The 15,945-nt window shown below is 36.6% G+C and overlaps 1 protein-coding gene across 1 annotated transcript in view; it reads left to right on the top strand.

The window, feature by feature from the left end:
- SUGCT (succinyl-CoA:glutarate-CoA transferase) overlaps positions 1–15,945 on the top strand; it is a gene marked incomplete at its 5' end in the record, with an annotated part of 292,991 nt that overhangs the window by 23,588 nt on the left and 253,458 nt on the right. The window contains one exon of the mRNA XM_009889430.1: positions 2,285–2,380. Within this exon, the coding sequence (XP_009887732.1) occupies positions 2,285–2,380 (96 nt within the window). The remainder of the gene's footprint in view (positions 1–2,284; positions 2,381–15,945) is intronic.

Here is a 15,945-nt window from a genome sequence, read left to right as displayed (position 1 = left end):
GGTATTATTGACATTCCATACAAAGCAATCACTAGAAAGAGAAATTAACTCTGTCTCAGCTGAAACCAGGACAGAAACTCATAGCTCTATTTCTACAGCACAGAATATAAACAAACAAATGGAATGAAATCTTTGCTCTGTATTCAATATCAATATTTTAGGATTTTTGTTTCACTAGGTTTTAATTCACCATGTCCTTCCCAGAGTTAAGTTTGGTATAGCGTTTCCTTCCAGAACTGTGGAAAGTTAAATGCATGTATCACAGAGGGCACCCCTATGTCTTTAAAAGTAAAAGCCCATTATAGCGGATGCATGTCACTCAGTGAAATTTGTGTGGAATACAGCAGCTGTGTACTGTTACACACAAACAATACAGAAGAATATCTAACAATTAATATTTCACCATCACCATACCCATTTGTCGTTCATTTAGTGGCCAGCTCAGCCTAAACCATGACAGTGAAAAGTAAAATAACAGAAAAGAAAATGGGTTTTGTTCTACCTCAAACCAGGACACCCTTTACTGTGGTAGGAAAAATATGACTGTGGAGTGTGACCCCAAATTGAAAAATGACAGGAACGATGAGTCTAGGGTATATGTTATTAATAAATAACACACTTTTGTGACTCATTAAACTCTCTGTAATAACTGTGTGTTTCATTCTGTGTTGCTGAGGAGAGTTGCAAATCAAAAGAAAAAGTCCTTTATATGTACCTCCCAGATCCATTTCCTTAATTGCTGAGATTTTCCTGGGGCCTAGGGGACAGACTAGACATTGTTCAACATTTTGGGTGAATGAAGTGACACTGGGATATAATAACCTGCTGCTGAAATCCAACTACAAAGTGTTTTCCAACAGTACTCAGGAATAAGGCATTGTATTTGTAGTTAGTATATATGGATGAAGTTTTTGGCAGCAGTTAAATTCTTATTTACTGTATATTTTCTTAGGTTTTCTGCTGGACTAAATCACTGTATCCATGATTTACAGTTAAATATTTGCTTTGCTTTAAATGTGAGAGTGACCCATTCACATTGCCTGTTCAGCGTATATGGAGAAAGGAAAAGAAAAGAAAAAGACAAACTTTTTCTAGAAATTCTGATATAATTCACATATTGGAATGTGAATGGTTGACTCTGAATTAATTACTGCATGTTTTGATGTAGATTAGACAGATTAGTAGGCACAGAATAGCGTAAACACTTGGATCGTCATAGCAAATTTCTTCTGTCTAGGGGAGAAATACAAAGAAAATAATATTTTTGGAAAAAAAATATTCACATGACCTGTTGTTTAGGCCAGCAGTTGCATACTGGCACACCTAGTTAACAACATAAAACACATACATTGTGTCTGGTTGAATAAGTGATAACCTTGCATGCTAACTGCATGCAAATGCTTTATTGCATTACTCGGCTTCAGATATATAGTCACACACTGTATTCTTTCGAAGAAATTAGAATGAAAAATCTGCCATTGATTATAACAGAACCACTGATTTTCATGCATTACTACATCATAAATGTTTCACTTGTTTTTCTTAAGATATATTCGTGCTTACAAAGTATACATTTATCCCCTCAATTTATGGTTACTAAATTAACATGCAATATTTTTCACAAAATTAATCTTTTTCCAGGTTTGTCTGTCTGACTAATAACTTGATAAATCTCTCCTTATCTTCTAATGGCAGATGATTTATCAAGGCCTACCACTTAATTAATATTACAGAGCATGTGGGGAGCTGAAGAAGTCAAGTATTTTCTGTAGCTTGGGCATGTAAAATGAGAAGCATAGGAGAAAACAGAAAGATAATCTTGTAACTGAGAAAAAGCCTTTGTGATTTAAGCATGAGATTAAGGTTCAGGAAATGGTGAGTTCTATCCCAGAAATCCATCATGCTTCCCACCAGACCTTGGATAAGACACTGATTTTTTTTCTTTGCTGCAGTTGACCATTCTGCAAAATATTTATTGTAATAGTGTCTTATCTCTTAGGGTAGTTTAATGCTAGATGTGTCTAGCATTACTAGTCTTATAGGACACTTACTAGTTTTTGAGTTTATTGAGTTGTACTTATACAAAAACTTCCATGCTATGGATACAGCCTGGATTTTTTCATATTAAAAAAGTGTACATAATATGTAATATGTAAAGGATACTTTTGTGGCATAAATATTTTAACTTATATATCTGAAGCGCGTGTAAGTATACAGAAATGTCAGAGAAGTTGTTAATGAAGTTTCAGCTTTCCTGAATACTTTACTTTTTCTCCATTTCCAGGTTGCATGTCTCACTCATGTAGCAGCTAATTACCTTAATTTCAAAATTGAAGCAAAACGCTGGGGTACTGCTCATGGGAGTATTGTTCCGTATCAGGTAAGCAGAAAGCATTAGGGTTTTTTGCTCTTAGAATTTGTGATTTTGTGTATTATGAGATTGAGAACTGACTTATTTTCCCCATGACCTGCTGTAGTCTGTAATGTGTCTGTGACTAGGTAGGACAAGGTTCTATTGTTCATTGTCATTTCTGCATTTTTCATATTTCTTCATCAGCAGTAGATTAGTAACAGAACACTGAAATAGATCAAAGGTGTTTGCTGAAATTGGATGACTTTAAAGCTAGCATGATGACTTGATTGGTTTTCACCTGACAGAGGAACCTTTTTTTTTAAGGGCTACCTGACTTCCATGCCAGCTATAAACTGAAATCTGTTGCGTCTGAATTTTGGTATTTTTATCTTATGAGCCTACAAGAACTGTCTCAATGATCATGAAGTTCTACATATTTGTCATTTTCCATTGATTTTGCTACAAATCACAGTTGCTCAGTGAGACAACAGGTTGGCAAAAGGAATTAACCAGACCTCAGATCTCCACAGTGGAACTCATAGTTTGCTACATCTAATGAAAGGTTGAAGTTCCTTAAAATTACATGACCTTCATCATATAAACAAACACAACAATAATTTACTGCAAGTTTTATCTGACTTCTGGCTAGTATGGGAAACTCTTCCAGTAAACAAAGAAAATTTTGTTCTTTTCTAGCTGATCATTTCATTTTCTTGATGGAGGTCATGCTAATTTATGGAGACTTGGGCATATATTTGATTAAAAAAAGTATCTATTATTTGTTTCATAATTTTTGGTGCTTCTTATCAAATAGTCATGACTGCAACTAGCTAGATAGAGCCTGGGTTTCTTAATTTCTGACCAGAGTCCTTTAAATCCTGAGAGTGACAGTACCCAGCGTCTGTCTGGGAGAACTGCACCTAAAGATCACTCAGTTTCTTTACCATCTCCTTTCTTTTTAGAGAAAGGGAGAGTAACTCGATCTGTTGTCGTCTTGCCAGTGGTCAAGATGGTGGTGGTCGTAACATTAAAAGATTTGCTGCTTGTGGCCATAAAAACCCTAGAGCAAAAATCTTCCATCATTACGCAGAACACTATCACTGGATAGTGTTGTAAGCAGGTCTCCTCAGGTCTAAAACCAAAATCAGTTGGTTTGGGAAGAGATACATCTATTTGAGCTGGGAGACTTTTTCCGGTACATACCACTGTGTAGTCAACTGTCAGATTGGCTAGAACAGATTGCAGACTATCTCCGATCGATGGGGAGACGTTGCAGCTCTTTCTGCAAGGATGAGTTTGGTCCTGCAGTATTCTTGTCTTGGGTGTAGCACAGCTCTGACGGCTGCGCTGCTCTCTGGTTGGCCCGGTGTAGCAGTATGGCCGTATTTTCTAGAACCATCTCTGCATGACCCAACGTGACCAGGCATCCACTACACAAGTAGTTACATTCTGCTGTGTTACTGTAATGTGACCTTTTGGTGCAACCCTTTTTGAACTTTGGTATGTTGAAAGTCCAAAACAGATCTGAAGTGTCTGAAGTTTGTATAAGCAAAACCAAAAACCTGACTAAACAAAACATTTTATCTTCACCGTACTGCATTTGGCTGAGTAAATGAAACTTGCATTCTTTTATCTCCTTTTGCCTTTGTTTTTCCAAAGTCAAAATGAAAAGAAAAGCGTACATTGAATATCCTTTGTTTCTTTTTTCATAGCCAGCTCTCTACATATACAAAATCCGAGGAGGCTGTTTTAGCTATCTTCTCGTTTAATCTAGATTAGTCAATATGTAAATAACTATTTTTTAAAAAAAATGCCTATGTAAACTATGGTTCCTGTGTTTCTGTATGCTGTTTCTGTAGTAGATATTAGAAATACTACCTCAATATTATAAACAATTTTAATCTGAATTTTCTTGTTCATAAACCAGTCATTAGGGTGGAGTTGTGTGTGTGTTTATGGCTCATCTGTTAACATTCCATCAGCTAGCATGGTTAAAATTCTGATTGTAACCATAAGTATATTATGCTTTCTAGAGTTTATTTTTCGCTTTACTAACATAAGCTATACTTAGACTGCAAAGCTCTTCAGAAACTTGAATTAACCCTCACAGTTGCTATTGTACTGCTTTTATAGTTGCTCCTATAGCTCATTTGTAATACAGCTTAGAACAGGACTCTGAAACCTGACTTTCATCCGTCATTCTAGTTATTGAATATACTGTCTTTTGCTTACTAAACTTACTACTATGTCAGTATCGCAGCGCTAATTTTTACAAATAATTTTTTTGTTTGTTTCAAGATATTTTTGTGCAAGTCAACTATAATTTGTTCAAATAATTCAAATAATATTTCAGAAAATTGAATTTCTGTATATTTCAGAACAAGTACGTAGTAGCAAACTGTTTTTTTTTCCCTTATGTTCTCAAATTTATTTTATTTTCATTTGCTGTATTTTGAGTTTTCACACGGGTAGTAAATTGTAACCTTGAAGTGATACAGAGCCTGAAATCCTGCTAAAAAGTGTCAGACTATGTTAAAGCATGGAAGATTGGGTAAACATGAGAGATCCTTTCATAGGTATTAGAAAGGCAAAATATAAATTTACATCATATTTTGTGTGACAGAATTCTGAGCAGAGTCACACTAGAGTACTGAGCAAAATTTAATGATTTAATAAAAAATATGTCGAAAACATTTTAAGTAATTACGTAAATAGTACCTTTTTTTTGCTTAAAATTGTTATAGTAAGTGTTCTAGTGCTCTTTTTAACACATCCATTAATGTATACTGAATGGTATTGTAGTTTTTATTTCATTGAGCTTATTTTGAATGATTTTGTTCAGAATATCTTTGCAAATGGCTCTATTTGTTTCTATTTAGAAGGCCAAATTTAAATTTGAGTATATCTCTCTAATTTCACTGAATTCCCTGTTGCTTCTTAACTGAAAAACTAGCAGCATAATTTGCCCCTGAATGTGTTCTCTAAGTAAGACCTTTCTTGCTTTTTCTTGTATTTAAAAACATAGAAATTGACCATCAATGGTCAGTTGTTTTTTCTCTTCCTGAAACTACCGAGATGTGTAGCCCTTTTGAAAATCTATTTCTGGTCTGAGCAACAAGCTCTTAATAAAGAGATATAAAGGACTTTCATACTCTCTTAAGGTTTTTCTCATTTTCTCTTTGTGGCATGATCATCTGTAATGTCTGAGTTTTCAGTTCTGTGTGCTCACCACCAGTACCCAAAGGAAAGGATTTGAACTTCTTTTGAGTGTAGAATGTCTTTCAGGGTTCCTGTAAAGCTGTCTGTAAAGGTTTGCCATAGGTTTTCAGTGGAGGTGAACTTTGCAATGTGCCACAAAGATGAAGAACTCTAGATTCTAATCAACCAAAATCAGAAAGAGATTTTTGAGTGCTGAACCCTTCGTGAGAAATTCTCTACTTTGAGCATATCTGCTTTTTAATCAGAGCGATGTAGTTTGAATAGGTCACTCCTGTGATAGTGCCTGCAATCAGATCCCAATTTGCTTGATTTTAAGTGTTAAAACACAAACCTTGAGTTTTGGGCTGTATCTTAAACATAATTAGTGCAATTTCTTAAAACAAGTTTCTATGAGACACCTTGTTTAGCTACAGCTGCTCCATGATTATCCAGAGGAAATCAGTGGCTTAAAAGCATCCGGTTTACATAGTTGTGCTGAAAAGTAACTGTCTTTAATTTGGGGTGATAAGGTCTTCCCTCATTCTTGTGGTTTCATCAGTGTAGCTATCTTGCCTGTACCATGCGTGGGATCTAGACATTCACTTTTTCATCTTCCAGTTGGCCCACTCGTAATGGATATTCATTCTCCTGAGAAAGTCTATCATAACCTGCGTGTTTACAGGACGTTTCCTGTGGCAGCTTATCACCCTGCCATCAGACACTTGGAAAACTGGGCAGTGCTTTCAGAGGCAAACTTTCAGCAAAAGGTATAGGGCTGTTTTCTCTCAGGCTATAATGATGAAAGTCTCTTGAAAAGATGAGAAACCAAGCTCTTACAGATATTCTCTCCCGCCGCCCCCTCAAAGAATATGATATTATTTCTGTTGCAGATTTGGTCCGAGGACTCACAGGGTCTTCTCGAGTATACTTTCGGAATATTTTCAGAATATGCAAAGGGCACAACTGTTCTGCACAGAAGTTGAAACCATGACAGGAAAGAAATTATTATTTAAACCAATTGTCTTTTCTGTTGACTGACCTGTGCATTGTCATAGCTCATCAGACCAAACATTAATGTTTTTTATATTAGAGCATCACTTAGATTCTTTAAGCATCAACTTCTTGTTGTACTAGGCATAAAATTTCCTACATGTGAGGAAACTGTCTCTGTGTCAAAGCCCTTGCAGTTGAAATGTGTTATGAAAACCAAAGTCTAAGCTCACAAGGAATTGAAAAGTATGAGTTAGTAGGAAGATGAGTATAGTCATAGATATAAATATCTCTGCATTATTTTTAGCATCTGCATCTCATACTTTTTTCTTGTGGAATTTCATCCTGTCCAGGAGTCTTACAAAGAAAATCCCACTCATGTCACTTGTGTCTCATCACAGGAACAGAGATATGCAGTAAGTTGTACTTACCTGATTCATCTGGCAGAGATGCCTTTCATACAAAGGCACAATGTGCACCAACTTTCCTAACTCAGCTGTGGAGAATCTCACAGAACTTTTAATGACTTTTTTTTTTTTTTTCTTCCAGTAGAGAGGGCAACAGAATAATGTCAATCCTTCAGAAATTTCAAACTGCGTATTCCACACAAGAATGACGATGTGTAGTCATTTTATTTTCTGTCTTTATGTGGTCTTATTGGGGTACTTCTGCAGTTAATGTGTCTTGGAATCAAAATCAACAAAGAATAGAACTTGGATTATTTGCAGTTTTGTTTTATGCATGAAACTCTCCTTCTTAAATAAGTCCAAAATGGATGTTGTGGAAGAAAATCTTTCTGCTCTGTAATGGCTCAATCTAGGAGAAGATGGAATTTATATAGAGGAAAGAAATAAAATCCAGATTTTTTGGACGGGAGTTCTAGGTTCAGGAAATGCAAGATGGCCCTTCTTACTCTGTGAACCTTATCTCCATAATACTCACCTGGATTGTTTAGACTGCCTTAGGGGCCCATTGTCCTATATTGTTGTTCTGAACAATGAAATATCACTGCCGAAAGCATGGACATGAAAATTTCATTTGGCGTGAAAATTAAATGTATCCACAGATCAACGGAATAGAAACTTTGTGCTCTCAAGCAGGAAAGTGTGCTCTCTCACACCGTATGATTTCACTTTCCAAAGAACAGTTTGGGCACCCTCAAGATGCATGTCATGACTTATATGATGAATACCCGATCTCCCATATACTTCAGTGGCCTAGTGTATCTCCTTGAACTACTTACCTATAGGTTTGTTTTTTTTATCTAGCTGCCTCCTTTCTACATTTATCTTACAGGGCGCAGGGAAGAGGGAAACCAGAAAGGCCTGTGTCATCTGTAAAACAAGAAAACAAGGATATCATTTGCAGGACTTTTTTTCCCCCTTTCTTTCTGTTTGGACAAGTTTCTATTTGTAGATTGCCTTACCAGATTCTTCAGAAGTGTCTTACTAACTAATGACTGCACAAACACTTTGGTGTTACTGTGATTGTAACGGACCACAGCTGGCGCTCAGCTTGGTAAGGAGTGCTGGAGTGGGAATTCTGTTTCCTTGCCATTTTAGTCAATGAAAAGGTATAGTAGTCATCTGTGGGAATCTGTGTAGCATGCTGCTCATTTATGAGGAATGAATTCTAGTTATTCAAACCTGACAACGTTATGGTGATAACTTCTGGTGATTGTCCTTCAGTGAGCTGTCGAGCCTCTCGCCTGGGCAGAGCAGCTGTCTGGAAACCAAATCAGAAGGTTTGCCTTAGGCAGTTTTAGATACGTTCTCAGTATATAATGTGAGATGTAACTTCATTCATATATATCCTATCCTGTCACAGAGACAGCACTTTAAAGAAGTTGACCTTGTATGCACATAGAATAGACAGCTTCTTACCTGTACACAGGAACTTTTCAGATTAAAGTGAAATTCATTTTTAATTTAAAACCTGATACTTTTTTTTTCCTGAAGGGAAAAACCTCCTGGACCTTTCTACTTTAAGTAATGCCTGAAAGATATTTTTTTTTATGAGTCTTACACTTTGAATTCAAAAATTAGATATGGATAATCACAATTATTGTTAAGGAATGATAACTGATAACTGAGACTGTCTCATTTTTGATCTCTTCCTGGGAAATGTCACAGACTATTTTGTGCCCATCATAAATCATTCTTATATATATTTGAACTTATATATGTATTTATGCTCATTTAAACTGGGTGTACATTAAGATTATTAGTCTGTCACTTGTCCGTGGTCACATGAGAAGAATTTTAACAAAACTAGGATCAGAACACAGGTGTACTGATGTTCAGTGTCATTTAGTGCACATATTCGTCTTTTGTGTATGCTGCTCGTTGTTTCCTCCAGATTCATCCATTCCTGGGGTGAGGGATCTAGTTTGTATTATTTACAGCAGCATGGTTAGCCTCCAAACATGTTGCAGGGTTACCAAACATTACAGATTTGTACCTCCATGTCAAATTATAATTCTTAGGAAGGGCAGCAGAATAGAACCTTGATCAGTAGATTGCTCTTCAAATTGTAGCTGGTTGGAAAGGGATAGAATTAGGGTGGGTTGGTAGAGGAGATACTGACTGCAACTGGATCACTGCTTTCCTCTAATCTGCTTATCAGATCCAGGGCAGAAGAATAACTTTTGCTCTTTTCAAAATATGTTTCATAGTCATTGTATATACAGTTGTATATACAGTGCAGCCACTCAAAAGCTGAAACATGTTTAAACATTGTGAAAGAAAATTCAGCAATTTGTGTGCAGCAGTATCACTTAATGACTCCTGACATAATCATCCCGCATATATAAATTGCTATTTGTATTGCCATTGTAGCTAGAAACCCTAATAAAACACCATGATCCCATGTGCAAGGTATTGTACAAGCAGGAGGAATCATCCCTTTCTGGTCAGTAATGGGGAATAAAACACAAAGGAATTAATTTAAACGACTGAAATGAGTAAGGACTTTGGCAGTGTTTACACTATATGGTTTAAAGCTATGTTTTCTTAAGAATTTGAGCATCTGGTGATTTATGGTGATTAATATTAACTCTTGGGGCACAGGAGACATTAAGACATGTCAAGATGATGATATTAACTTTATGAAGACAGAAAAATGAATAAATAAAAGAAACCCAGGAAAACTCTTACTGTTGTTTAGTTGATGTTCAGGTGCTTGCTTTTACTATGTGAAGCTTGTGACAGTTTTGGATGGAAAATGTTGATTGTTATGGAAGGGTATGTCCACTAGATGTCATTCATGTAATCTAGTTTTTGTTGCAGCATTTATTTCTAAGGAACTATGTAGGATGGTAGATACAAATTATCAGCATTATTAGCTGCTTTTGTATATGCAGTGCTTTTGACTTTATATATGCGTGGCATGTTACAAAATAATATTCCGATTGTCTCTCTGATGGGTTTGACATACCATTTGGTCTAGAATGTCTGTCCTTACATGTTTTTGCCACAATTGCATTATTGCATGAGTAATCTGTCACATAAGAGCACCCAGGTGAGCAGTATGTAGTCTGTAACTGTTCTGCCAGGAGAGACATCAGTATAGAGGTAAGAATGTTATGCCCCTAAGGAAAGCAAAAAGTATCCTGTAACTAATATAATTCCACTTGAAATATGTACTTTTCTAAGCTCGTAGTATCCTGTAACTAATATAATTCCACTCGAAATATGTACTTTTCTAAGTACACCTCAAAGGGCAGTTCTTTAGAAAAGTGTCTATCTAATTTGGAAAGGCGGCTCAAATTTCATAAACTTACACAAATGGATTTACGTACTCACAGATCTTAGCTGGAGAGCTGTGCTTACAGTACTTGATTTGTGTCACTTTATTGATATCTGAGGCATTTAAAATAGAATAACTTTAATTAAGCTTAAATTGTGTATGGAAAAATCAAAGGTGCATCTAATCATTCAGTCAGGTGGGTTGGTAAGATCTGTACAGATATGTGTTCATTAGCAAGGAGTGCTTGCACCCTCTGCCTCCCCCTCCCCGTCTTTGTAATTTGATGTGTGTTACTAATTGCTAGAGAGCTTCTGGGAAGCCATATCTATACTCTCATTGAAGAGCAACTGCTGCAAGATTGGCCTGTGCTCCTTCCCGCTTTCAACTTGGAGTAGCTACAGCAAAACTGGAAGCCGGAGATCACAGCTTCCTCCAACCTCCCTCTCCCCTTCCATATGGAATAAAGAAATTCTCTGCCCTGTGTAGTCAGCCAGAGGGCAGGATGGGGAAGTGATAATCCTCTTGGAATGAGCACTTGCATGAAAAATGATAAATGCTACATTGCATGGGGATTAACACTTGCTTATGAACTTGCTTTTAATGGAGTGATGCTTCTCTTTCAGCAATGTGAATGTTCACTGTACTTGTAGACCTGATTAAGAACCTTTACCACTGTTCAGCCAAAAGGCAACCATCTGCCGTCAGAAACATCAGAAACTAGCTCCTTTTTTTGATTGGAGAGGTTACGATATCCTGTGAGGATGTTCACAGAGTGGGTCAGTCTGTGAATCACTGTGGAGTTTGAAGCTTGTTTGGCATCGCCAGATGTATTTGGTATTGAGCACTACTTTGTAAAGATTTAGTGTAGAACCTGATTACCACTTTGCAGGATGACCCTTTCTTTTCACACTGAGCTGACATGTCATGCAAATTTGGTCATTATGTTAATTTCAAAGCACTGGTGTATACTAATAAATTTGGCGTGGGCTATATTGTTTCCTCTAAAAATATTGCATTACTGCTACAATAAGCTGAGCTCCACTGGAATAACAACTATGGTCCTCTGGTACACTGGCAACTTCTGGGAATTTAACTGGAAGGGTAGCATTTTTGAGAAAGCTTCTGTTCTATTTTCAAAAGTGGTATATGCACTTAAGAAGTTTCAGTCCTGTTGCCTTACTAAAGAATTGAAGTTTTAAATGCTAAATCTTCTTATGAAAATAAGCTTTAAATTACAGTGCTTTTTAATGTTGTTTCTCCTGCCCTTTGCTACCTTCAGATATAATGTTGCTTGATGCCAAAACAGGTATTTTTACCAATACTCTCACTAATAAAACTTGATGGTAAAAGGACTGAGAAATTGTTGTCTAAGGCTTTGTCTATTATTAAACCTCTCATTACCAAAATTGTTTTGATTTGCTTACTTTTTAAGATAAGCAGGACTTTTTCTACAAGACTTGTCTTCAATTGTATTGAGAGTGGTAAGAGTGAAGGTGAGAGACATAAGAACTACTACTTTAAAGTAGTTCTCTATTTTGACAAAACCGTACTTCCTGAACATCACTTAAAACAATATTCGCTGACTGGATATTACTCTTATAATACAAATTAAGCTAGAGAAATTGATCTTATATCTGTGTCCCCAAGGGGATCTCAACCAGTTTTATCTAGTCTACACCCTCTCCTTTGTTCACTTATATCTAGGATAATTTTGATAGATGTTTGTCCCAATTTCTCTTCACCAGAAGTTTTGAAATACTTGTTACAGTCTTGCTTAAGTAGTTAGTTCTTTGTGCCCACTGAGAGGACGAAAAGAAATAATTCCATTTTCAATAAGAAAGATAGAGCCTGGATTTAGGAGAAGTTTTTTGCCTATATAGTTATTGATGCATTATGGCAGTTGATCCACCATATTGTCAATAGCAAGTTTTTACATATATAAAATACAAGTAGAGCTCATCTAAAGTGTTCTCTTTCCTGGTTTGTGGGAGGCCAACTCAATCATGTTTTCCCCAAGGTTATATTTTTTAAATCTCCTGTATTTTTATGTTTTTCTCTCTGGCCTGATTTCCACTTTGTTCACCTCTTCAAGTGGTGTGTCCAAATCTGGCGAGTGCCTTAGGTGAGTTCTTTGTGTTTCTGAGTAACATAAAGAGCTTTCACATTCTGTTAAGACACCTAAGGATAGTTTACTTTCTATTTTAACAGCATCACATTGCTGTATCTCCTTCTTCTCAGGTGTTCAGCGTCCAGGGTAGGAGAACAGTGCATAGCTGTATGCCTAAACTTTGCTAATTAGTTACCAGCTACAACTTCTGTTTGATTTACTATTAAAAGATTCTTGGGGTTCCTTTTTCTGTGTTCCATAATTTTTGCTTTTTTCCACCATGGATCATTTTACAGAATGAATCCCAATCCGGTGAAACCTCGAGAGGTGAGGTCACTCAATGCTGGAGTGACCTCCGAGTCTGATGTAGCAGCAGCCAAAGCAATTGCCTGACTGTGCTCTGGGTTTATGTCTGCTACAACAAGGGCACTCAAATTTTGAATGATTATGTCCATGTGTGGGTCTAATGAGCTTTTCAAGCTTCTGCACAGTAGTTTTACATCATTGGTCATCTTTCTTTTCCTAGGTGTTTCTAGGTAGACAAAGTCTGAGATTCCAAAATGTTGTCTTGTGAGGATATTGAAGACACAACTTACATTTCATATTTGGTATTTTATGTTTTCTGTATTTTATATTTTAGAAAACTACCAGGGTAAAAAGTAGAAGTTAAATTATCTCAGCAGAAAGGCTATTCTTTGCTAGATAAAAGTAAAAAACAGACACAAGGTTAACCTCTAATTTGCTGTCCAACTGATATGCAGTCAGTTAATATTAGTTGTGATTCTTCATTGGAACAATCCATTGTCATGTGGAATGGCCATAATAATAAACAAATAGAAAGTTGATGTGATTTCAAGTAGAGAAGCATTAGCTGAGTCTATGTAACGTATTTAAAACCTAACATAAAAACAAGGAACATAAAATATTATAAATACCAATGTTGGTCTGTATGATAATGTCTCTACTAAACAGAGACAATTTTTTGACCTTGTCAAATTTATCCTTGGCATATGTAGTTATGATAGTGGCTAGAGACTTTTGACCATGAATAATAGTTATAACAATGCAACAAAGCCTTTTGTAATACGCACGAGTTATTAACTTAGCTCGTTGGGGCAGAGACTGCATTTTAATTTAGCTTGAGGCTTAGAACAATGGACCCTGAGTCTTATTTTAGTGCTTCCACAAAACCACGAATAATTTCTTCCTCTTTTGTGTGCAAGCTTACAGTATTTTATTTTGAGGTTGTTAAACATAGGAGTGAATGTTTTGAAGTAATTCTAGGATTTCATTTGATTTTCCTGATGTTACCCGTTTTTACATACCCAGTTTACATTCACCAGTTTGTCAAAGTTGGAGGAGAAATGAGAAGTAAAAATGTCTGTCACATAACTGTTGGAATGATGAAAGAATCTGAGATGTGTTTAATACATAGAGTGTTTACTGACATATTTAATCCACGAACAAGGAGGGCGGACTTGGGCAGGAACAGAGTTCCCTGTATTAAGAATCTGATCAGGTAGCTCATTTAAGAGAATGTTATTAGTGATACCTCTTAGCACTCATGCATAATTATGCTGTCTTTTCACTGTTACCTTTTCAAACCCCTTGGAGATTCTTAAGTAATTTTATTTCCTGCCATTTAACAGTTTTGAGTAATAATGAGGAGGAGAAAACAGTTAAATAGTTTCTTTTCTCAAGTACCAGGTGCTGAAAACAACTGAGAATATCGGTGGTTTTTATAGTGGTTTCCTGTGCATCTTGTGTGAGCTTTTTCAAACATTCTCTTATAAGCCTTTGTCAGATTTAAAAGATAATATAAATGATTTGTGGTCAAGAGATTGGACTGAAACTCAGCAATGTAGCTCTACACTTGCTGGCAAAATAGCTATATTATTTCTGGTTTGGGTGCTTGTTGCAACCTCATTTAATGTGATGCTGCTTTTTGGGTGAGTGCTCCTGATCCATTTTTAATACAAGGTAGAACAGTTTCTTGAAATCACCAGTTCCAGGCTGCAGCAAGTGACAGAGTGGTGGTGACTTCCAGAATTTCTACTGCTGTGTTTCCCATTGCATTTCTGTCTATGCTTTGAGATTTGACTTCTGCTGTTGAGATTTGAGTAGGTCACTTTTCCATGCTCCTTCGTCTGTAGAAGAGTTGACGTCTTCCTACTTCTTTCCTCCTGTTTGGTCTCTAGTTAAGTAGTAAGCTGTTCTTAAGCTATTCAAGAGAGATTATTCCTGTCTTTCAGGGTATGACTGCGTGGCATTGAAAAGTGAAATGTAAAAGTATGAGCTTGTTTCAATGCTGCAAGCAGGGAACAATCATGGAAAAATAGTCTTGGATGGGGCTATTCCTTCTCCATGTAAGATCATCTTTAACAATGTTGTTCTCCACAGATATTTGCCTGACTTGTTCTGGGACTCCACAACCCCCCAGGCTGTGTGTTTTAGTGCTTCACTATTCATTATCTCTGTGGCACAGAAGGCAAGAAGTGTTTCAATCACCGTAAGGAAGGGGCAGATCAAACATGAAGAAAAGCTTTCTTAGAGAAGAAAGAGAAGCCAGATTCCTTCCTCTTTTCAGTAGTCTTTTGTGACCTTACGGACTGGTATGTCTCAGTCTTCTCTAGGCTAGACATTCCGAGTTTGCTTAGTCTTTCCCCTGAGATCATGCTTTCCAGAATTTACTGCTATTCTCTGTACTTTCTTTTTGGAACACATTGTTTATGTGGCATCCAGAACTAAATGCAGTACATTACTCCAGCTCCAGTTTTATCTTGAAGTATAGCAGAAAGATTATTTCATGAATCTTGTGGGTTCTGCTGATGTTCTGAAATACCACTTTAATGTTACCCTGCTGTTGCAAAGGACCCTTTGTTTAAATCATATTCAGTTTGTAAAACATCTAAGTTCTTGATCCTTTTCTCTTGTATGTGAATTATTCACGTGAGTGAATTATTCATGCCTAATTCTAGAACCTCCCAGTTGATTTTCCTTGTTGAATTTCACCCTTTTGCTTTCAGACTTCATCTCCCAGTTAGTTGCAAACATTTTCAGTTCTATCCAGTCTGTCCAGTACTTGCAGTTCCTTGTAGTTTTATTGTGTCTTCAAGTTTCATATACATAGTTTCTTCTCTCAGTATCTGGGTTACTAAGGAGAATATTGAAATGATCCGTGAACCGTTGATAGGATTCTTTCATGTTGTCAAATCATTCATAACTCCTTTGGATGGTATCCAGCCAGTTGGTAACCCTGTTTCTCATATGGCCTTATTTAAGTTGGTACTGCCCTTCATGGTAGTCTGGTGAGCAAAGACAGACATCTAGGTCAATGTATTTGTACTTTGCAAGTCAATATTGGCTGCTACCCATTCTCTGATTGTTTTGGGGAGATGTATATGTGTCTTTCTGGGAGGTAAGTGCTGACATATAATTTGCTTGAGGTTAATTTTTTTTTTTAATCCACTCACTGTGTTTGTACATTTCTAAGCTCTGATATCTCACTTCTGTCCCTGAGCTGCTTGTGTGCAGCTTCCTCAGACTCTTC

This window comes from Charadrius vociferus, unplaced genomic scaffold (assembly GCF_000708025.1).
Source record: "Charadrius vociferus isolate BGI_N301 unplaced genomic scaffold, ASM70802v2 scaffold97, whole genome shotgun sequence".
NCBI classification, from domain to species: Eukaryota; Metazoa; Chordata; class Aves; order Charadriiformes; family Charadriidae; genus Charadrius; species Charadrius vociferus.
Note: the sequence above shows the minus strand (reverse complement) of the source record. Positions and strands in the feature narration are given on the sequence as shown.